This window comes from Alternaria incomplexa (assembly GCF_024043165.1).
Source record: "Alternaria incomplexa strain BMP 0042 chromosome Unknown scaffold_13, whole genome shotgun sequence".
Classification (NCBI taxonomy): domain Eukaryota; kingdom Fungi; phylum Ascomycota; class Dothideomycetes; order Pleosporales; family Pleosporaceae; genus Alternaria; species Alternaria incomplexa.
Genome location: NW_026249862.1, coordinates 568,724 through 592,651, shown reverse-complemented (window position 1 = coordinate 592,651; position 23,928 = coordinate 568,724). Strand labels below are relative to the sequence as shown.

General features: G+C 38.4%; 6 protein-coding genes across 6 annotated transcripts; 3 read left to right on the top strand and 3 right to left on the bottom strand.

The window, feature by feature from the left end:
- Window positions 1–11,814: 11,814 nt before the first annotated feature.
- J4E90_008537 (uncharacterized protein) lies at window positions 11,815–13,020 on the bottom strand (the record flags this gene model as incomplete). The annotated part of the gene is made up of 1 exon (XM_051438061.1): window positions 11,815–13,020. One exon carries the CDS (start codon window positions 13,018–13,020, stop codon window positions 11,815–11,817), a length of 1,206 nt encoding a protein of 401 aa, XP_051288060.1.
- Window positions 13,021–14,388: 1,368 nt separating this feature from the next.
- Window positions 14,389–15,653, bottom strand: LYS5 (holo-[acyl-carrier-protein] synthase; the record flags this gene model as incomplete). The annotated part of the gene is made up of 3 exons (XM_051438060.1): window positions 14,389–15,093; window positions 15,141–15,543; window positions 15,595–15,653. The coding sequence occupies 3 exons, from the start codon at window positions 15,651–15,653 to the stop codon at window positions 14,389–14,391; spliced, it is 1,167 nt and encodes a 388-aa protein (XP_051288059.1).
- Window positions 15,654–16,211: 558 nt separating this feature from the next.
- On the top strand, window positions 16,212–18,751 carry J4E90_008535 (uncharacterized protein; the record flags this gene model as incomplete). The annotated part of the gene is made up of 2 exons (XM_051438059.1): window positions 16,212–17,434; window positions 17,485–18,751. 2 exons carry the CDS (start codon window positions 16,212–16,214, stop codon window positions 18,749–18,751), a joined length of 2,490 nt encoding a protein of 829 aa, XP_051288058.1.
- A 1,180-nt stretch (window positions 18,752–19,931) lies between these two features.
- Window positions 19,932–21,477, top strand: J4E90_008534 (uncharacterized protein; the record flags this gene model as incomplete). The annotated part of the gene is made up of 2 exons (XM_051438058.1): window positions 19,932–20,439; window positions 20,492–21,477. The coding sequence occupies 2 exons, from the start codon at window positions 19,932–19,934 to the stop codon at window positions 21,475–21,477; spliced, it is 1,494 nt and encodes a 497-aa protein (XP_051288057.1).
- A 642-nt stretch (window positions 21,478–22,119) lies between these two features.
- J4E90_008533 (uncharacterized protein) lies at window positions 22,120–22,895 on the top strand (the record flags this gene model as incomplete). Its single annotated transcript, XM_051438057.1, has 3 exons — window positions 22,120–22,174; window positions 22,228–22,554; window positions 22,612–22,895. 3 exons carry the CDS (start codon window positions 22,120–22,122, stop codon window positions 22,893–22,895), a joined length of 666 nt encoding a protein of 221 aa, XP_051288056.1.
- Window positions 22,896–23,306: 411 nt separating this feature from the next.
- On the bottom strand, window positions 23,307–23,921 carry J4E90_008532 (uncharacterized protein; the record flags this gene model as incomplete). The annotated part of the gene is made up of 1 exon (XM_051438056.1): window positions 23,307–23,921. The coding sequence occupies one exon, from the start codon at window positions 23,919–23,921 to the stop codon at window positions 23,307–23,309; it is 615 nt and encodes a 204-aa protein (XP_051288055.1).
- Window positions 23,922–23,928: the final 7 nt, after the last annotated feature.

Below are 23,928 nucleotides of genomic sequence, written 5' to 3'. Positions count from 1 at the left end.
GACGCTACTTTTATTCTAGCTATATTCTTCTTAATTTAAAAATTAGTAGCTATAAAATTAGTAGCGTAATTAGTATAGTTATTATTACTCTTAGTAACGTAACTTATAGTTTTAGTATTAAGATTTTTAGCTTTTTAGCTACTAATCTAATAGCTTAATATTTAGTATTATAGATAGTAAGTTCTACTACTATCTTTAGTATTAGCTAGCTAAGTTTAAGTATAAGTATAAGTATATACGCGTTAAGTATAAGCGCTTACTAGTTAAGACTTATATATAAACTTAAAATACTAAGTAAACTTATCTATAAGCCTAGATTAAGAACTTTAAGAAAAAATAAATTAAAAATTCTAATCTTAACAATTATAACCATAGTACTAGTTAGTAATTTAGTAGCTATATAGGTTTAAAAGCTATATAGATTAATTTAGTAAGAAAGTTTAGTAATTTAGCTACTTTATACTTATATTAATTCTTAGTAATTACTTTCTTATGATTAAGCGCTGTTTAGAGTAACTAAGATCTAATTTAGAAATAATAAACTTTTATAATAGTAGTCTAAATAAAGGTTTTTCTACTTTATCTACTTTTTAAGAATAAAATATTATAAATTTTGTAAGTTAAGTAGCTTTTTAAACTTGTCAAACTACTACTAGATAATTAATTTAGATAATCTTTTTATAGGTATAATTATAGTCTTTATAAACTTAACTTTAAATAATTGTTTAGTATATTTCAACTGTAGCTATATATTTTAGGTATTAATATACCTAAGCTAAGTATTAATCTACTTATTCTTACTAATTACTAGCTTAATAGTCTATTAATTATTATACTAAATAATCTAGAGTTTTTTAAGATCAACTACTAGCTTTCAAAGAAAGTGCCTAAGTACTATAGCTTTTTTAGTAGTATACTTAAGAGTAAAAAGCTCTACTTCTATAGAAGAAGTAGTAACTATACACTATTTTATAGCTTTCTAGAACATTACGCCTTTATATAATATAGTAATATATCTATAAAATAAGTATTAAGTTTCTAAATTATTAGTAAAAAATATATTTCTAGTAGTTATGAAATTAGACTTATAATAGTTACTATACTAACTTATATTATAGTACATATAGTAAAGATATATAATTACTTACTTTATAGCTTTTATATACTTATTACTTAGATTAATAAGAAAGTATAAAGGCTTCAAGGTAGTATATACTTTATCTACTTAAAGTATAATTACTATATAAAGTATAAAGCTAACTATTTTTTAGTATCTCTTAATTTAAGACTTAGTTACTTTTTTAGTAATCTTAATTAGGTTTTCTAATAGTAAAAGTATTAACAAGAAAAACCTATCTTTAAGCTTAAACTTCCTAAGTATCTTATCTATATATATATTATAGATAAATATAATTATCTTTAGATATTAGTCTCTAATTATATAAATACTAAAAACTTACTATATATCTTTCTAATCTTAGATCTTATACTTACTAAAGATCTTAGTTTATATAGCTATACCTTACTATTTTACATTTTTTTAGTAAAGTAATAAAACATTATTAATAAAAAAGAAAATAAAAATCTTACATTCTTAATTAAAGAAGAGGTATAGCTCTTTTTAAGAGGCTATTATACTAATAGCTTTTAATACTTTTAAGAACCTTTTATACTATAATAGTAGAGAGTTTTATAATTTGTAAAGCGCGTAGTTAAGATATATTAATATTTTTAGATTTTTAAAGCTATCTAGTATTTTATAACTTACTAAGTTTTTTACTATAGTCTTTATATTAAGAGAAACTTCTATAATATAAAACTATCTAATTCATAAATTATCTTAGAAAGTAATTACTATTATACTGTAAAAGAGCTTTATAATAATAGTTACTATATAAGTAGAGTTAATTAAGTTCTTCTTTTAAAGATTACTATAAACTATAATTCAAGCTTTATATTCAAGAAAATAGCTATCTTAATTATACTTATAAGTCTATATCTATTTTAATAGAAGTAGTTAATTTTAGGCTTATAACTTAAAAATCTCTATCTAAGTTTTCTTTTTACTTAGCTAATTAATTTCTTTTTTAGAGGCGTTCTTAGAAAGTATATATATTAGATACTAAAGTAGTTACTTTTATGATCTAAGTAGCTCTTAAAAATTATTATAGTATTAGTAAGTAGCTAGAGTTTCTTTCTCTCTCTCTTTATTACTTGCTCTAGTAAAGTAGATTTTTTATTTATTTCTAAAGAACTAAAGTTTATTATAGTAGACTTAATAAATAAAGTTAAAATAATTATCTATATCTAGAAAGCTTCTTATCTCTAGGCTCTAATAGGTTAGCTCTTTTAGATGTATATACTACTCTTTAACTATTAGAAAGTTTATAATTACTTTAATTACTTATTTCTAAAACTTCTAGCTTAGATATAAGTTCTGGAGTAGTAAGCTTAGTAAAAAGTAGTTAAGTATTAGAAATTTCCAATAGAATACTAGCCTTATACTTTATCTCTATTAAATAAATAGAGCCTTAATGATAATTGATAGATAAGCTCAATTTATTACTTTAATTATAGTTTATATTACTTCTAAAATTCTACTTAGTAGTTAATAGCTTTACTATATTTACTATTTAATTAATAGGTAGATTATTATATTTCTTTATAAAATTAATAAGCTTACTATTATTAAGTATTTTAACTTACTTAATTACCTAATCTCTAGTTAGCTTCTTATTATAATTACCTTAATAGAACTCTCTACGATTAAAGGTTACTTTATAAGTTACAATTATCTAATTAATTACTAGTACTTATATATAATATATATTAGAAGCTTAAGAGCTAATAAGATATTTTATATAGCTATAAGGCTTAACTTTAAAGTCTTAATAGTGCTTTCTAGCTACGTAATTACTATAAAGTAAATACGCGTAATAGCTATAAGTATAGATTCTACTCTAATTTAGATAAAAATTAGTAGCCTAGTATTTAATTTAGATAGCTAATAATATTAAAAGTACTATCTAAACTATTTATATAATATCCAATCAGAGAAGTAACAGCTATAAAGCTATAAAAGACTTATTTTATAGAGTTAAGCTACTATATTTATAATTACTAGCCAGAGCCTAGTTAAAAGATTTACGCATATATATATCTTAATTAACTTAGTAATAAGCTCTTAGCTAGCTCTCTCTACTAAGCTATAAAACTTATAAGTATATAGTAGAGGCGTTTTAATTATAATCTCTTTTTTTTTGGTTTTTTTCTTATATCTTAAGTACTCTCTTTAAGATAGTATTATAGTATTATTATTTTAGTAGATTTCTATAATCTTTTACTAATAGTAGCGCTTAACTATAGCTATAAAGCTTATAATAACCTTTATAATAGAGTTAAGTATCTTACTCTTTAGATTATAATTATATAGCTTATTTAAATAATATTTCTTAATAACTAGAGCTTATTTATTAAGCGTATAGCTTATAAAGAAGTTAAATAAGTTCTATAATATTCTAAAGAAAAGTTATAGTAATAGCTTATAAAGCTAATAAGAAGTTTTTTAAAATATATAAGCTATAGTGTAATTATTATATTTACTATACTATCTACTAGTAATCTCTATATTTTAGATAGCTTTAATAAGAGCCTTAAAAGCTTACTTAAGTAGCTTAATTTTTAATACCAAAGATTAGTGTTACTAGTATATAATTATAGAACTTAAAAGTAGATAATAGTATTTATTAGAAGAGAAGGTTGCGCTTAATACGTTATAGTTAGATTAGGTATTCTTGCTTTTTATGCGCTGCGCGGCCTTAATAAGCTATTAAGCGCTAGCTCTACGCAATACGTAATAATCGTAATCTACTATACTATATTATAATAATAGAATTAGTAAAATAGATAGAAGTTTTGTATTTAATAAATAAAAGGTTGAATCTATACTAAAATGTTATAAAAATAATAGACGCTTTTAGCATACTTATTCTAATTATATAATTATAGTCTATATACTATATACTAGTATTTCTAAAAAGCTTTTCTAAGATAATATTAGTATAGAAACTAGAGATAATCTTAATACTAGTAAGCGTAAGATTAGCTTTTTTAGGTTATTCAGAGGTACTTAGAATAAGATAAAGTATATAATTACTTATACTAATTACTAGAAGAATTTAGCTACTAGCCTTAACTATCTTACTATTAGTTTTAATAAAGATATTAGACTTAATTAAAGCTTTATTATTAACTAAGTGAACTATAGCTTTACTATTAATAATTATACTAGCTAAAAGTGTATAAAGCTTAAAGCCTATACTAAAGATAGAAAATCTAAACTTAGTAATTAGTTTCTTAAAGTAAATGATTATAGAAACTATATTTTCTAGGTACTTAGCTATTAGTGCGCTTATCTTTAAATTTAATTACTTTACTTTTTTATATAAGCTACTCTACTTCTTTTTATAGTAGCGCTTTAAGATTATTTACTTATCTTAAGTAAAGAGCTTTATAAGTATAATATCTAGTAGCGTAGATTTAGTAATTATAGTTTATAATTAAAAGTATAAATTAGTTTCTACTTATACTTTATATTAAGCTTGTAAAAGTAGAATCCCAGTAGTAAGTCTTACTACTTTTTATCTAAGTTAGTAAAAGTAGAAAGTTAACTTATAATAGTATTAAAAATTATATTAGTTTTTCTCTTTTTAAAAGTAACTAATATCTTTTAGAGAATAATACTAAATATATTACTAAAATTATTAAAGCTTAATATATCCTTTCTAAGAGCTATAGTAAATAACTAATCATATTAATATTAGTAAACCTACTTAGAATTAGACTTCTTAATTATAGTAAGAAAATTATTAAATATAAAAAGCTTTTTAACTTCTAAGAGCTTAAAAATTTTTACTTTTCAGTACATTATTAGCTAGTTATTAAACTACTTTTTAGTAAATTTTCTTTAAGTCTTCTTAAAATAAGTATAATACTATATATAAACTATATACTATATAGTCTAAATAGTAAATATAATCTAAGTCTTAAAAGTCTTTATATAACACTAAGTTATTCTTTTATTATTACTTATAGTTATAAGTAATAGGTACTTAAGCGTAATAGTACGTATAATCTAGTTTTTAATATTATTAATCTTTATACTTTTTCTTAGCTATTACCTAGAATTATAGTTTGAGCAAGCTATAAGAGTTGTACTATTCTTAGTTTTATAGTTATAATTTAATAAAAAAGTATTATACTTATAAGTAGCTTTATTATACTTATTTTTCTACTTTTTTAGCTAAGTTTATAATAAGATTAGCTAGCTTTATAAGCTTTAGAAAAAAAGTATTAAAAAACTTAGGATTATTAAAGTTTATATATTTAATATCTAGAAAATTAGAATTAATCTTTTTTTAGATACTCTTCTTATTATAGAATGACTTAAAAAGCGTAAACTAGGTATACTAATCTAATTACTTTTTAAGAATTATACTTATAGCTATAATAGCTATATTATAATTACTTATATTTATAGAGTTAGTATTATAATAAAGTTAATAAATATATAGAATTACACTAAAATAGATATAGTTATAGATAGAGAGATAAGTAGTAATTATAATTACGTAGAAGTTCCAATTATAGAATATTGGAAAAAGTAGAGTAAAATAAGATTAAGTAATCTATCTTCTAGTAGGCTTTAATATATAGTAAGAATTAGTTCTATAATTAAGTAGCTAGGCTTATAACTATTAGAGCTAGAGAGATAATTAAGTATTAGAGATAATTAAGTATATTATAACTATTTTACTACTAAAGAAAGTTAAAATAAAATCTCTAGCTATATATCTAAGAGCTAAGCAATTACGTGTCTATAATTACGCAATTATAACTACTCTCTAACTTCAAGAATGAGTATTATTATTCTTTATAAAACTTTAAGTTACTAGTACATGTATAGACTAAGTAAATAGATTATAAGCTTAGGTTACTATTATAGAAAAAAGTAGTAGATATTAATTAATAGCTAATAGAAGCTAATTATATAGTAGAAGCTAAGTACTAGTATATTAGATACTATTATAACAAGCGCTATTACGCTAAGTACTACTATATATATATTATAATTACTACTACTAGAATTATTATTTAAGACGCTATTATTAGAGTTAGAAGTTAGATTCTTAAACTAACTTATAATAGTTAGCTATTAATCTAAGTTTAGAAGTATAAACTTACTATAGTAATAAAAAGAATAGAAAAGTAGGTAGAGTAAAGTCTTAAGTAAGATAAAAATTTAGATATAAAGCTTAAAAGTATAAACCTTAAAAGTAGTAAGTTTTAAGTAAATAAAAAAATTAACTAAGTAGCTTCTTAGTTCAAAAGCTTAAGTATCTTAATAATATAAAGAGTAAATTAAAATAGTAAAAAACAAGGAAAAAAAAGAAAACTTAGTACTTTTAACAAAGTCTCTAACTCCAGTCTATGTAAATATTTTTATAAATAGCTAGTAAAGCTTATTAAGCTATTATTCATACTGTTATTCTTACTTAAGCAAGATTAGAAGCATAATTCTTACTAGTAAAGGTATCTTTTATATATTTAGTATTTGAATTTTTACAGCTATTAGCTTTATTTTAAAGTATAATAAATTAATTATAAATTTAATTAGAGTAATTTCTTAGCTACTAGACTATATTTAAAGAAATAAAAACTTACTACTATAAGTATTGTGTATAATTAAGCGCTTAATTAGGCTTTTATTTACTACTATACTCTAGATTCTTAAGCTTAAACTCTACTAAACCATACCAATCATAGTAAATCTAATAGAACTAGAATAAGTAAAGTATATTAATACTATTACTACTCTAAAAAATATATTTAAATTAAAGTTAAGTTATGATTATATAATTATTAATATATAACTACTTAGCTCTTAAGTATATAGTTAGAAATCTTATTTTAACTTTCTTAAGTAGTACTTAATTAAAATATACTTTTCAATCTTTAATTATTAATAATCTATCTAGCTATAGTAATAACATAGAACTAAGTATTTTTAGTATAACCACTTTAGAATTTTTTATGTAAGTATCTAAAATACTTTAAGCTTTATCAGGTTTTAGAAGTTAATATTTCGTATAAAGTAAGTAGTTTTATTGGAAAATCTTATAGTGAAGCTATTTTTTATATACTTAAGGAAAAAAACGTTTTTAAAAATATCTTAATAATTATAGACTTAGTAGTTATACTATAAGTAGTAATATATAATATATATTTTTTAGTTCTTAAAGCATAAAGCTTTTAAATTTAACTAAAACTTACTTTTTAAAGTTTGAGTATAGTAAGTAGTATTTATCTTATATATAAAGTAGTGACTTAGAAGTACTTTATACTCTAAACTAAGTCTAGTTAGTATTTTACTATTTTAATCATTAAAGCTAAGTTAGTGATATCTAAAAAACAAACCTTTAATAGATTTTTAAGTTTTTTAGTATAAAGTATTACTACTTTTAAAGCTAAAGAAGCTAATTTCTTTTAGTTGTTATTTATTACGTATAAAAAATAATATTATAGTGTCTAAGAACTAATTATATAGACTCTAATTAGTAAAAAGATATTACAAAACGTCTAGGTTTTAAAGTTATTCTAGAACTACTAGAAGATTTCAATATTCTGATATTTCTAGTAAATATTACTATTAGTACTAAGCCTTATTTATAGACTAATCGTATAGTATCTTTAAGACTCCACTAAGAGAAAAAACTTTATATTAAGTAACGCTTATATTATTGATATATTACTATATTGAATCTTTAGCTATTAATACAATATTACTTAAGCTAATAAAAATAACTACTTTCTAGTTCTTAAGAGTAATTTTAATAGTAGAATACTAATATAGCTACTATTTATTTAATAGTATAATTATATTAAAGATAAATCTTAAATAACTTATCTCTTTTAGTCTATTTATTACTATTTAGCTAAGAATTCTTATAGATACTTTACGCTACTATATAATAGCTACTTTTATCTCTATAAGTAAAGCTATTTGAAGCTTAATCTTATATATAAAGTTATAAGTATAAATAGTATAGATAATTAATAGATTACCCTAGATATAAAAAGTAATACTAGTAATATAATAACTATTTTTTTTTTCTAAAAGTAAGTATAGCTTATTAATACTTCCATATATTACTAGTAAGTTACTTAAAAGCTTTACTAAAATATAAAACTTTTAAAAGTTTAACTTAATATATTAGAAGCTTCTATAGTAGTAGTATAATAATCTTAATAGTATTAATAGTATTTATAGTGTTAGTAGTTCTAGAATATACTATAAAATAAGTAAAGTAAATTTAAAGAGCTTTAATAATAGCTTTTATTAAAGCTTTAATAATTATTAATATAATAATTACTAAGATAGTCTAACTAAAAGTATTCTATTTAGTAGTAGTCTTAAAGTAGTTTATAGAAGCTTCAATAAGTAATATAATATAGTATAAAAATATAATTAATGTAAGTATAGAAAGAAATAATAAAAGTAGTAATAAGATTAGCTTAAAATATACTACTACTAAAAGAACTTATAAAAGAGATATAAAAGATATAATTAAGAGATTATTTAGCATACATTAGTATAGCTTTAGTATTAGATTTAAGCTTCTATTTATATCTTTTATTAATTTTAAATCTCTAATTTACTAGAAGCTATAAAATTAAAATCGAAATTAAAATAAAGATAGAAATAAAGAATAAAGAGTATATATATAGAAAACTAATTTTATTTACTAAATATTTTAGTATTCTATTACTTTATAATGTACTACTTTATCTATTATAATTTATTTAAAATATACAATTCTATTATAATTCTTTCTACTATAGCTAAATATTAGTATTTATGAAATAGTTACTTTACTACTTTAAATTCTAAAATTCTTAACTATACTAACGATAGTAGTACTAAAGATCTAAGTCTTAGTTTACTTTACGCTTATACCTCTAAGAATAAAATTTTAAATTTTTTAAAGATATTTTCTCTTATATTCTAGTAATAGATATTACTTTTATTAGACTAGCTTATACTATAAAGATATTAGTTTACTAATAAGAATAATATAGCTTACTTACTACTATATTATATTATACTAAAGAGATCTACTTTAAAGCTTATAAAATTTCAATAGTTTATATAACAGTATTATAAGGTAGAGTAATTCTAATATTAAATAACAAAGTCATTTAAATACTATATATGTAGTAGTAAATAGATATACTTCTCTTTTTCTTTTTTTACTACTAACTTTCGCTACGCTAGTCTAAATAGAGTAGTTCTTAGTGTTTTAGAGAGCTCTAACTCCTAGCTTTCTAATAAGCTAAAGATTATCTAATTTAGACTAGCGTAGCAAAAGTTATTTAATAACCTAAGCTTCTTAACCTAAGTTAGGTATACCTCTTAGGAATACCCTCTTTTTTCCTCTTTTTTTTGCTATAACCTTTGCTACACTAGTCTAAATTGGGTAATTCTTGGGTTGTTAGAAAGCTCTAATTCTTCGCGTTTTAACGGTCTAAAAAGCACCCGATTTAGACTAGTGTAGTAAAAGATATCTAATAAACTAAATAGTTAACTCTAAGTATACTTATTTACTACTATAACTATATATATAATATTAGACTATAATTAAGTATATTATTTTAAAAAGACTAAAAATAAATTACTACTAAGCTATAATAGTAATTATAGAATATTTATAGCTAGTACTAAGTTAGTCTAGATTCTTTAGAGCTAGAACCCAATAATAAAGCACTAAACCTATTAATATACTATAGTATACTTAGTGCCTTATACTTAATTTTATAGACTTTATTCAGTAAAAAGACGTTAAAAGACGTCTAGCTTCTAGGTTGTCTTAGAACTACTAGAAGGTTTTAAGATTTTAAGATATTAATCTATTTAGTTATAGACTAACAACTAATTTCTTTTAAGGCCTTACTAAGAGAGAAACTTTACATTAAGTAACGTCTACACTATTAACGCCTTACTATATTTAATCTTTAGCTATTAATCTAAAACGCTTTAAGTAGCTAATAAAAATAACTACTCTATTATAGCTTAGTTCTTAAGAGCAACTATAATAGTAAAATACTAATATAGCTACTATCTATTTAATAGTATTATTATACTAGAGGTAGACCTTAAAAACTTTATTCTCTTTAGTCTATTTATTATTACTCTAGCTAAGAATTCTAATAAACGCTCTACGCTAGTATATAATAGCTACTTTTATCTTTATAAGTAGAGCTATCTATAGCCTAATCTTATATATAAAGTTATAGGTATAGATAGCGTGAATAATTAATAAAATAAGATTACTCTAAATAGAGAAAGTAACGCTAGTAATATAATACCTATTTTAATCTTCTATATTAATAGAGCGTAGTCTAAAAAAGAACTTTTATATATTAGTAGTAAGGTGCTTAAAGGCTTAGCTATAATAGAAGACTATGAAAGATCTTAGTCTACTTATTAAGAGCTTTTATAGTAGTATAATAGTATTAATAGTCTTAGAACATAATATAGAAGAATAGGTAAGGTAAGCCTTAAGAGCTCTAATAATAGCTTCTATAATAGCTTTAATAATAGTCTATATAATAATTACTAAGACAGCCTAACTAAGAGCTTTTTTTTAGTAGTAGCTTTAGAGTAATCTATAAAAGCTTTAGTAAGTAATATAACGTGTTATAAGAAAATAATTAATATAAATATAGAGGTAGTAAGATAATATAACTAGTAATAAGATTAGTTTTAGACTTACTAACGCTAGAAGAACTTATAAAAGAAGCGTAAGTAGAGACGTAGTTAAGAGCTTATCTAATATACGTATTAGTATAGCTTTAGTATTAGATTTAAGCTGCTATTTATATCTTTAATAAGTTTTTAGATCTCTAATTTACTTTAAGTAGTAGAATAAGAATAAAGAAAAGCGTATATATAGTAGAAGTATAATTTTACTTACTAAATATTTTAGTATTTTATTACTTATAATCTATAGTTTAGTTAGTTATAAGCTATTAAGAATATATAATTATATTATAATTCTCTCTACTATAGGTAGACGTTAGTATTTATAGAATATTTACCTTACTAGCTTAAATTTTAAAAGCTTTAACTACTACGCTAGAAGTAGTAGCGCTAAGAGCCTAAGCCTTAGCCTGCCTAACGCTTACACCTTTAATCGTAAGATTTTGTACCTTTTAGAAATATAACTTTTTATGTACTAGCAACAGACCTTGCTCTTTTTAGACTAGCTTGCTGTAGAATTGTTAGTTTGCTAATAAACTATAGTATACTACTTTTCTAGTTATGTAATAACTATATCTATATCTCTACGCTGTATTTTATTACCTAAATAAGCTCTCTAGCTACGCCTGTATATATGTGTATAATTTTAGGTATTACATGCGCGCCTTAATTCACAATTTAACAAGGTGTGTCTACTGTCGCGTTATAAGGCCGATATGCAAGCGCATTGCAGTAACCTCGTTGTACGTAAGAACAGACTATTACATGCGTAAAAAGGTATAGCCCTCTGAAATAGATGTGCGGGGTTTTAAGCCTATGAACAGATGCAGTTTCGCAGCGATGGTGTGGCTCTACAAGTAAAGCGGATAGATGAATCGGTTGTAAGAGTCTATAATGCTTTCGCTAAGCGATCTGGATCTGGTGGCTACAGGCCACGACCATGTCTATTATACAGGAAGGTAATGAAATCTACAATACAAGTCGGTATGTACCTGTCATGATTCGGCGCGGTCATCCCGTTCGTTTCCGCTGATGTAACCCTGGTCCACCATATGTCTCGCGATATCGTATGTCGCAACTCCAAAGTTGCTGGTCCTGCTCAAGATAGTGCTCGGGTTGATATACTTGTAGTACTCATGCATAGCGAATCCATGGAGCATGTATGTCGAAGAAAAGTCCATTTCCCACTGCGCACGTCTTCGTCTGTTCGCGATAGCATTGTCGTACAGCTCCATTGGGTCGGTAGAGTTGATGAGTTGGGGAACAGGCGATGGATTGCCTTCGTTGGGTTTGAAGAGAGGGTCAGTGCTCTCTTTGAACCAGTGTGTGGGGGCAAAAGCGGTGCGGTCAAGTATCAGGACTTCGTTCGGGATTGGGACGAGACGCTCGGCGATCCTGGTCATGCTCTGTAGATTTGCTTCCCATCTACCGTCGAAGCCGGCATGTTGCTCGCGCACGACGATTCGCGCCATTGTGCTGTTTGGCTTGGTCAAGAAGACACCGTTGTTGATGGTGCCGTTGATGCCACCGCCTTCACGGGCGCCGCCATAATGTCGGCCGCCGATAAAGGCAAAGCCAGCGTTGAGCAGGGGCGTCAAAGATCGTAGAGGCACAACGTCCCAGTCCATATAGATCCCGCCAATCTTCGCGATGGCCTCCCAGCGGATGAAGTCTGACTTGTGCTGGATGGCGGAGATTTCCTGGTCCTGGTTCTGGCCGGCAAAGTTGGGCACATCTACTCGGTTCCAGGTGGTGATGTTTGCGAAGGTGTTGAGGACTGCCTTGGTCCACCGGTCACCGTGCTCGCTAGCATTCCTAATCTCGGAGTCGTTGAAGTCGGTGTGCATGTAGATCTGCGTTGGTTCAATGTACATGACTGCGGCGCACATGGTCAGGAAGCTTGAGAACGGGAATCTCAGGGTTGATGTTGCGTCCTTTTTTATTTGCACATAATGTACGATACTGGGTATGGGGGCATGCATGGACGCCTCGCTAGACTTGAGTATCCCATACTGCCTCGCCTTCTCCAGGGGATGAGTAGATATTGAGAGGATAGCGAGAGCGATGATGATGCAGGCTGTCGTTATGATTGCGAGACGGGTGCGGGAGCGTGTCGCGGAGACCTGGCCGACAGGCATGTATCGATGCATGGACTCTGGCGGTCTTAGGAAGCCGAAGGAGGAGCGAAGCCGATTCCACATGGTAACAACGCGAGCGCGTATCTTGCTACTGAGGTTGTATGATTGAGATACTTGGAAGAACCAGGTTGGTGTGGGAAACGTGGACGGATGAGATGACAGGTCCATGTTTGAAGATGAGGTAAGACGGTGTTATAAGTCGTTCCTTTGGTGGCTTGATTAGGGCCGAGTCAATCTGACATGCCGCAACGCCTAGACGGGTGTTTAGGTTTAATTTTTTTTTAGGTTCCAAAAGGTGTTGGTGTAGTCAGACTGATGTTTCAAAATAGGAAACAAGCAGCCGCCCTCTAATTATTGGTCGCCAAAGTCGAAAAGAAGAGACGGGTGTTTGAAGAGCCATTCGGCTGTGCATCCCGCGATGGCAGTTCATGTTCATGCCGTGGTAGTCGGCTCTTCTAGCATGACCGCGAGGGCAGGCGCTTTACACTTACAGTTGTCGTCATGATCGATCCAATCTACATGCAAGCCACTCTCATGAAATTGTATTGGTGGTTCGATATCGTTTGGAATGAGATAAGAGGTTCGTCGCGTCTGACGTCGGAGAAGATACAGACATTTTGGGCAGCGGTGAGAGCGCTTCTGACACGGTTGGCCGCGCGAACATTACACCCGGTCTGCAGCGCATTGCAAGCACTCACACGGATGTTGAAGAGGCGATTTGCCATTATCTCGCTCTTTGCGCGCCGCGATTTGTCGATAGAGTGTGTCTCGGCATGAGGAGCACGTTGTTGACGAGGGCCGTCCCGGTCTTACTCGCGTGTCGATCCTCATATGACGCGTCAGGCTGTCTTACTTGCCAAGGCTCCGATCAAACAGAGCCATCGTGGGTAATCGACGTACATTGTAGGCATGCTTTCACAAAGAAGACATGAACTATAAAGCATGGTACAAGGACTTCTCAGATAACTCAAGTAGTGTGATTAATGTGCCACCAGGTGCATGATGCATGGATCGCATTGGCGCCGCAAAGGCGGGAAACTAGTGCACTCAGCTACGATCACGAAGTCAATCAGACAACCTCTCCGGCGACTCTTACTACAGAAGACGACGTGTTCCTATACGCATCTGTTCTTTGCGGGGAGCCCATTGCAGTGGTGGCTCGTATTTCATCGTCTCTGCTGACAAGTGGAGGCTCGTAGGAACGCCTGTATAACCCATGACCGATCCGTTGAATAGAAATAGCCTCGTCGTAGTCCTTGTAACAAATTTGACAAGACTTCGTGAAATGTGGGTTTCATAAGCACAGTGATCATCAATGAACTGACGGGACCAGTAAGGATGCTGTTGGCTGTGCCATGCATATGGTGATTCATTTCTATGCTTCATTTCGTAACTTCATATCAGCATCGAGGTTGCTACACGCGAGAAATCTTATACTTCCTTCTTGGGAATACCGCCAGGCAGAGTCTGGACCTTCTCCTGGAACAGCTTCTCTGCGCCTTGCCATACTGGTGTAGATGCTCGGTCCTTGAGTGCCATGAGGCTGGGCAGCAGAGCGTTGCTGAAGGCCTCTGATGACTCGCGGGGTAGCGCAGACGGAAGGTGGTCGATGGAGATGACGGACAACCTAGGGCCGTCACCCTCAACAGAGACCTCGACTGTGGGCTTGTCGAAGGTGGTGTTAATATCGTAGATGGGAATGGGGTTGTGTGGGTTGGTGGTGTCGCATGAGACATCGCAGACGACGCTAAGCCTGCGGGTTGGTGACTTGAGGCTCTCCTTGTTCACAAAGGGCGGGATGGGCTTGGAGAGGTAGATGCAGTTGACGAAGATGTCAGACTCGACGATCTCGGGGTAGGGGCCGTCGCGCTCCTTGGTCTCAGCCAGATCCCACTTCTTGATCTCTGGGCAGCCAATCTTCTCCAGCAGGTCGACAGCGCCAGAGCCGCATCGTCCGAGGGCACCCAGGACCAGACTGGTGGGCTTGTGACCAGCAACCTTCTCACCAGCGGCAACATCTTCCTTGAGCTGGGCGATCAGCTCGCTCTCGTTGTTGTAGTATCCCCGTCCTTCGGTGAAGGTTTCTAGGCCGGGAAGAGGCTCGCCTTTGGGGTGGGTGAGTTGCCATGCCCAGGTCTAGCATGTGTCAGTATGACGGCAGAATAGTAGTCGGGTGGGCTAACCTTGATGGCCAGGGCAGCGCCGACGAAACCCGCGTGGTAGCCAAAGGCCGCAACGCGCCTGCCTGATTCATCCTGCAGGAACTCGAGGTCGTACAGGGTGCCTCCACCACGGGGGAACCTGGCGAGGACGTTCTCCCAGCCGCCCTGCTGCTTGTAGCAATGCGCAAAGTGTACGAAGGTGTGCTCGAGCGGGAACTTGTCTTCAGGTAGCTCCTTCAGTCCGATGATGATGCGGTCATCCTTGGGCGCGTTCTTGTATGCGCCTTCCTCGATGAGGGTCGCGCCTGCCTGCTCAAACTCCTCGTCCTTGAAGATGCGGGCGTAGTTAGGGTCCTTGGGCGACCGCTCGACGACGACGGGGTAGCCAGCATCGAGCAGCTTCTTGGTGGTAGTAGGAGTGAGGCTGCAATTCTATTAGTACAGTATATACATGGAAACGGTCTAGTGTACTCACCACGAACGGTGCTCAAGCGGTTTGGCCTCTGCGCGGGCGTGTAGTGTAGGGAACGACATGGTGTGTGGTAGATGACTGCAGGTCTTTGGATGTTTAAAAAGAGTGCTCAATTCAATGCCGTCTCTAGATGTGCTCTACTTATGAGGTATCGGATCTCGGAGTGTGGGGAATAATCGGCGCGGACTGAAGCCCACGATGACTCCATGGCCTTTTTCGCCAGGGCTCCAAATTCGAGCTCCGAGAACGGCGCTACTGCAGGGCTGCACCGTTGGGCCATAGAGACGTCCGATGACATAGCCACAGCCGCGACGTGAGGCTTGAGACATATCTGACCAGTAGTGGGGCGGCGGTCTGGATGACATTGCAGCGTCTCGCACGTGCATTGCTCGACGGCCGGCGGTGCTGGAATGAGCAAGCTAGGAGGATCCTCTGCCGGCGTGGAAAATACGCTGCACCACGACGTCCATGCTTTTCTCTCGTCTGTTCTGCCTCGGGAGCGCTATGGTTGCTGCTGCGAAAAGCTGCTCGCACTCGCGTCGCCGTCCATAGTACGGCTATTACCTCGCCTCCGATTCGCTGGTGCTTGCACCTCGATATCACTATCACTATCGCGCAGTATGGCTTCACATTCGCGCGACTCCTCCAATGCAAGTGCCCGGCACGCACACGCGCCTTCGACGCCCAGCCAGCTCCGCCAGGCTCATGCGCCCTCGGACAGGTCCAGCTCGCCCGAGGAAACCATGCGTCCCCGCCGCTATCACGACGACGACGAGCCCCAGCCGTCGAGCAGCGCCGCGCCCCACGACCTCGAGTTCTCCACCGACGGCATCCATCCGACGACGGATGCGACGTCAGTACATTCAACCCATGAGGAAGTCGCTCCCCCCGGCGGCATCATCGAGATCGACCTCGAGCCCACGGTGCGCACGCGCTTGCTGAACCAGCAGGACTGGGGCACCTTCAACCGGGCCGAGGGAAGGCCGGCGGCACATCGCAACTATGGCAGCTTCGCGGGTAGCATCCACTCAGAGCAGAGTTTCGGCGGCACCTTTCCTGGCATCCGCGAGACGGCAGAGGGCGATGCGCCCGACGAGGCACACGCTATCCTGGGCGATGCCTTTGCAGACGGCGTGCTGAACAAGGGGAACGGGCAGAAGATGAGCACGACGCGCTGGCTCGCTGAGCGCCACGGCATCAAGGACAAGCGCATGATGTACCTCAAGTACTACATTCCTGTCCTCAACTGGACGCAGCAGTACAAGTGGCGCTACTTCAAGGGCGACCTCATCGCAGCCATCACCATGGCCTCGTTCTACATCCCCATGGCTCTCTCCTATGCCTCCAACCTCGCCCACCTGCCGCCTGTCCATGGTCTCTACAGCTTCGCCCTGAACCCTCTCATATATGCTGTGCTGGGCACCTGTCCGCAGATGATTGTCGGTCCCGAAGCACCTGGCTCCCTCCTCATAGGCGAGATCGTGCGTGAGAACATCAAGAAGGGTACTACCGGCGACAACGACGGTAGACGAAATGCCGAGATCGCTGGCATCGTGACGTGCATGGCCGGTGCCTTTATCCTTATCGCAGGCTTCTTCCGGCTTGGTTTCTTGGACAATGTCTTGAGCCGACCCTTTTTGCGAGGCTTCATCAGCGCCATCGGTGTAGTCATCTTTGTAGACCAACTCATTCCCCAGATGGGGCTCGCACGACTGGCTGCTGATCAAGTGTCCCACGGCAGCTGCTTGGACAAAGTCGTCTTTCTCTTTCGCAATGTCGGACGCGCCCATGGACTCACATGTGCCATGTCCTTCACTGCCTTTTTCATCATCATGTTCTTTCGGTATGTTGCGAGACACAATCTCCATGCTGGACTCACTAACAAATCTGCAGAGAGTTCAAGAAGCGACTGCAACCACGATACCCTAATGTCGCCTACATCCCTGACCGATTTGTCGTTGTCGTGCTATCTGCCGTGCTTACCTGGAGATATCGCCTTGACCAACAAGGCCTCGCTGTACTTGGAGAGGTTAACTCCAGCGCCAAACTATTCACCGTCCACTTCCCTTTTGAGACCTCGCATCTCAAGTATGTATCCGACGCCATCAACACGGCCTTGATCATTGCTATGTTGGGCTTCTTTGAGTCCTCCGTTGCTGCCAAGTCGCTGGGCAGTGGTGACCACACCAAGGATGGCGTCCAGATGCCATTAAGCGCTAACCGTGAGCTCATCGCTCTGGGTACTGCGAACATTACCGGTGGACTGTTCATGGCGCTTCCAGCTTTTGGTGGCTACGGTCGCTCCAAGGTCAATGCATCCACTGGTGGTTTGACGCCAATGAGTTCAGTCTTGTTGTCCATCATCACTATTTTGTGTACCGTCTTCATGCTGCCGTATTTCTACTACCTCCCCAAAGGCGTTCTCTGCGCCATGGTCTCAGTCGTAGCATACTCACTCGTTGAGGAGGCACCACACGATGTCAAGTTCTTCCTCAAGATCCGTGGCTGGTCAGAGTTGATCCTTATGGGTCTCATCTTCTTCATCACCATCGTGTGGGATCTGAAACGTGGTATTGGTGTCGGTATCGGTCTCTCTATCCTGCGGCTGATCCGTCATTCGGTTCGCCCACGCATTCAGATTTTAGGCCGCGTGCCTGGAACTACTAACCAATTTTCAAACGCGGAACATCACCCCGGAGATGTCGAATTCATTGAAGGGTGCCTGATCGTCAAGATCCCCGAGCCTCTGACATTTGCCAACACCGGCAACCTGAAGACCCGTCTGCGTCGCCTCGAGGACCATGGTACGGAGAACGCGCACCCTGCTCTACCGCGCGTTCGCCGTGCAGAACACAACAAGAACGTCATCTTTGATGTTCACGGTGTCACATCGCTCGATGGTGCTGGCGCCCAGGTCCTGGCTGAGATTGTAGAGTCTTACAGGAAGCGGGATGTCAGAGTCTTTTTCTGCAGGGTGCCGCAAGAATCCAGTCCCGTCTACCAGCTATTCGACAAGAGCGGTATTATCGAGATGTGTGGAGGTCCAAGACACTTTGTCCAGAGTGTCGAGGAGGCGCTTCGCATGACCGAACTGGAGCGACTCACGGAAGAATGGGCAAGCTCAGCGGAGAGCTCCCGGGCTGTCTCAAGCAGAGCTTGAGTCACTGCAACGACGCATGTAACCTTTTGGCCTATTCGCAACGAACAAGAGTTCGCGAGCATTGCATTACGGAATTGGCGTGTATGAGCGTTTTACTGCGATTAGACTTCTTGTATCTTCCTTTCAGCTTTGGGCAACGAACTGCAGTCTCGGTATCAATATGAAAAGCATGATCATTTTCCGGTTTCCCGTGTCAGAACCTCTGACTGTTTGGAAGTCTGCCAGGCGTCCAGCAACTATGCCGAGCGACGACCCGGTCGCGAACATCGGAGCTAGATCTGCCCCCAGAGCGTCGGCCGCGTATGGTATCCTGCAACCGGTGTCTAGCCCCAACGCCTATTTTCTGGTTCCCATTTCCAATCACATTTGAGATGATGCAATTGTTAGATGCGCTCTTATGCAGGGCTGCTTCAATCTCGCAGTCACAATCAATGCTGTCGTGACTAAGATTCGAGAATGCCGTGTTCAGAGATCCCCAGATGCGGGGATAAGCCGGCGGACGCGCTACCCTTGGGACAGCACCGCGTCTGCACTCCACTTTGGAACATCCTCACGACCCAACACCGGTACGCATTATGAGCTAGAACCAGCTCGCGAGACCAACTTCCACAACCAGCATCAACAATCAGTGTCGTATCAAGTGCGAGCCCGCAGCCCTGACTTATCTCCAATAGTCCGCGGATGTCTGAGTGCAGCGCATTCAGACCGTTGGCGCCCCAAGCCTTTGACGTCGACCAAGCTTTTCGGCGTCTTTCAACAAAGCTTCGCTGTGCCGTCTTTTCCAAGCCAAGCGACGCTTATGACCTCTTGACCACTCTTAGCACGCAGTAGCCCCTGTCGTGTGCTCCATCCCATGTCGCCTGCTAGCCAACTCTGGTCTATCGTACCGCCCTCCGCGGGGGTGCCATTGGATGGCAGGTCAACATGCGGGGTTGCGGGGACGTCATGAGGATGTCGAAGATGCATGCTCGGGTCGCACTGGTTATCTGTGATATCGTTTCCGGAAGGTTCAACAATGATCGCGTGCATGTCTAGTGGGATTAAAGAAAGCGTCGCGCCCACGGTGTCTTATAAGCTCTTGTAAGCTCAACAGTCTGTCGATCTCGTTCGGAGAAAGAAGACTGCACTTCCCCTTACGCTTCGCGTTCTGAAGTTGCCCGCGGGTTGTCCTCGATTCATAATGGCGGACGAGAAATACGATACTACCGAGCAGCGCGAGTTCGCGCCACCGGCCGCAAAGATGTCGGCTGGTCGCTACATGGCAACGCGCATCCCCACTCTCAAGCCTGCCCACGACAAGGTCGCCAACCCCATCGCGCTCCTGCGTATGCTGAATCTCCAGCAATGGCTCTTCTTCCTCGTCGCTTTTGTCGCCTGGACCTGGGACGCGTTCGACTTCTTCACCGTCTCCCTTACCGTGGAAAATCTTGCCGAAACCTTCGGTAAAACCAAGGCGGATATCACATGGGGTATTACATTGGTTCTCATGCTGCGAAGTGTGGGTAGTATCATCTTCGGTCTGGCGGCTGATCGGTACGGAAGAAAGTGGCCTTTCATCATCAACAACCTACTCTTCATTGTGTTGGAGCTAGGCACAGGTTTCTGCTCGACCTACAACGAGTTCTTGGGAGTGAGGGCTTTGTTCGGTATCGCCATGGGTGGACTGTACGGAAATGCTGCTGCCACTGGTAAGTCTTCCTTTCCACCCCCGCATCATGCAGATAGCTGACACTGTCACAGCCCTTGAAGACTGCCCCGAGCAGGCCCGTGGTATCATCTCCGGTATGCTACAACAAGGCTACGCTTTCGGTTACCTACTAGCCACCGTCTTTGCACGCGCGTTCGTCAACACTGTCGGTCACGAATGGCGACCGCTGTTCTGGTTTGGTGCAGGCCCACCAGTCCTGTTCATCATCTTCCGTCTCTGCCTCCCAGAAACGAACGCTTACCTCGAGCGTAAGCGAATACGCGAAGAACAACCCAACGCCGCCAAGGTTTTTGCTCAGGAAGGCAAGGTTGCGTTAAAGCGTCACTGGCTCTTGTTGGTGTATCTTGTCTTGCTCATGGCGGGCTTCAACTTCATGTCGCACGGAAGCCAAGACCTATACCCGACCATGCTGAGTAACCAGTACAACTTCTCCTCCAATCAGGTCACAGTCACACAAGTCGTCGCCAACCTTGGCGCCATGACCGGTGGTACCGTCGTCGGCTATTGCTCATCCATTTTCGGTCGCCGTATCAGCATCGTCGTCATGTGCGTTATCGGCGGCGCTCTACTCTATCCCTACACGTTCGTCTCCACCAACGCAGTCATCGCCGCAGCTTTCTTCCAACAGTTCTGCGTCCAGGGTGCATGGGGTGTCATCCCAATCCACCTTATGGAGCTCTCACCAGGATCATTCCGCACCTTTGTCGTCGGTACATCTTATCAACTCGGAAACCTTGCTTCTTCTGCCTCATCAACTATCGAAGCGACTATTGGCGAGAGGTTTCCACTTCCACCGAAAGGCAAGACAACCCGTTACAAGTACGGGCTGGTGATCTGCATTTTCATGGGATGCGTGTATGCATACGTTATCCTTCTCACAGCTCTGGGACCAGAGTATCGAGGTAGAAGCTTCGATGTGGCTGCCGACGAGGATATGAATGTTGTGACTGGTGCAGATGATGGCAAGTACGGTGCGAGACACGATAGTGAGGACGCGGAGGCGAGAGAGCGTGTATAGAAGTCGCGTACCGAGGGACACTTACCATGTAGCTATCTCTAGTCTTTCCCATAGAGCAAAAATAGTACATGATGCTTCTAGACTTTATCTCCAGCATGCAAATGTTGAGCTCTCACCGTGAGGGTTGGCGGTGTTCGACATCCGGAGTTGGCAACCGCCTTGTCTTTGAGGCTGTGTCTACCCGATGTGGAGAGACAGGCCAGAAATCTGTACTCGTGTGATCGCATCTCGTAAATTGTATATTGCCTGATCCATGGCGTTGACGTAGGCAATTTAGACATTCCAAGCAAGCTCGGTGCTGCCATTGGCCACAATTAAAATCGGCAGCGGCATCCCTCGCTAGCGTTGTACGACTGGTAGCCGCCTTCCACCCCAAATAGATTGTCTTCATCACTCGTAATCTATGCAACACTCACATCGTCTTGTACACCTTCGCTTACAACCAATTCGCGCTCAAGGTTCGGGTCTTTCGCGATGGGTACGGCTCTTTCGACCTTATTGCCGGTGGGTGTCTCGTAACGAATGCGCCAGCCTGGGGCAAGAGACAAAGTATATATGTCGCTCGGGAGATGTTGATATGCCGGCACCAACTGCATATTCATTGCATCTCATCTCCAGGTTCAGCCAAAGATCCCCGCCAAGATGAAGTCTTCCGTTATTTTGCTAGCAGCTACTGCGTCTGTCGCCAGCGCTCACTGTACGTCCCGATGCACTGCACACCACCCAAGAAAGCAAGCTGACCTCTCAAAGACACACTTCCAAGCATCAACGGTGCCGCAGCCTGGACTAGCGTCCGTCAAGCCAAGAACTGGCAGGACAATGGATTCGTCGGCAACGTGCAAAGCAACGACATCCGCTGCAACCAACTCAGGGCAGGTACAGCGACTACTACTGTTGCTGCTGGCTCGAACGTAAAGGTCAGCGTCAACCCGAACGCTTATCACCCCGGTCCCTTCCAGTCGTACCTTGCCAAAGTACCAGAGGGCGCAGACATCAACACCTGGGACCCAACCGGCGCCGTCTGGTTCCGAATCTACGCCGAACAGCCCAAGTTCGGTTCCCAGTTGACCTGGCTGAGTATGTTTCTCACAACGCTCTTACCCTGCTAGCATATACTAACATTTTTTCGCGCAGGCGCTGCCACCTACGACATCAAAATCCCTCAGTGCATTGCGCCTGGAAAGTATCTGATGCGCAACGAGCACATCGCCATTCACACTGCTCAGAGTGTCGGTGGAGCCCAGTTTTATCTGTCTTGCGCACAAATTGAGGTTACTGGCGGCGGCAGCAAGGCGCCATCGAACCTTGTCGCGTTCCCTGGCGCGTACAAGGCTACCGACCCGGGTATCCAGATCAACATCAACTACCCTATCCCTACAAGCTACACCAACCCCGGCCCGCCTACCTTCACATGCTAGATGCAAAGGGTTTGCGCTAGAGGCTTATATGCTTGCGTGGAGCAAAGCTTGAAAGCTACGTCGCTGTAGATGTAAATAGGTGTTTCATAGACAAGATCAGTTTGCGAACATTACAAGGTGCATAGAGTTCACCTTTTGATGAACCAAGGAGACTTTCACTGTGGCAAAACGGCTTACACAGATGAGATACTGATGTGTTGACTTCTGTCTTTCCATTCTCAATACCCTTGAAATTGACCACCAAGATCAACTTACTACTGAAGTAACAGAGTCGTGGGTACCTCCTAGCATGACACCAACCGACTGTTCATCTTCGACTCCGATCGAGAGTCTCGCTTACACCGGTACCTCCAAATCCAACCATACACCTAATCTACGCTCCATCCGAGAGGCCAAAACTTCCCATCCACCTCAAATAGCATGATAGCGCTCAGAAAGCTTCTCTGCATCATACATCTTCGCAGTCGCCCTCTCCAACTCATCCGCGACATACTTCCAAAAGTTGCGCTCACACTTCGCCACCGCATCCATAAGCTGCTCCGTCATCTGCGGCGTCTCCAGATCATTCTCGTGTACCTCTGAGGGAACGGCATGGCGCAAGTTGTCCTTGAGCTCCGTCGCGTTGTTGAAGTCCTTGATGCGCTTCTTGCCCGCCTTGCTAACAACACCTGTTCCTTCGGCGTTGGAGTACTGGTTTGGGTTGCGCAGGTGCATGTAGTCCTTTGGGTCGAAGCCGATCTCGCCGACGGAGGTGGCAATGCGGGGCGCGTTGCGGACGAAGCGGCTGTAGGCTGCGGCGTCGGTGAAGGTTGCCGGTTCGCCTTTGGAGAGGCGCTCTTTGTTGAGGTGGCTGGCGATTTCGCTCCAGAGGAGCTTTTGATCTTGGCGGAGGGTCTTGATGAGGATGTTCTCGGGGTCCTCTTCGACGCTGGGGCGGGTGCTTGTCTTCTTGTCCTGAGGCATGAGTACGGAGATGTTGTTCTCGACCTCCGCCTTGGTGGCTTTGGCGCGCTTGAGTCCGTCCATGACGCGA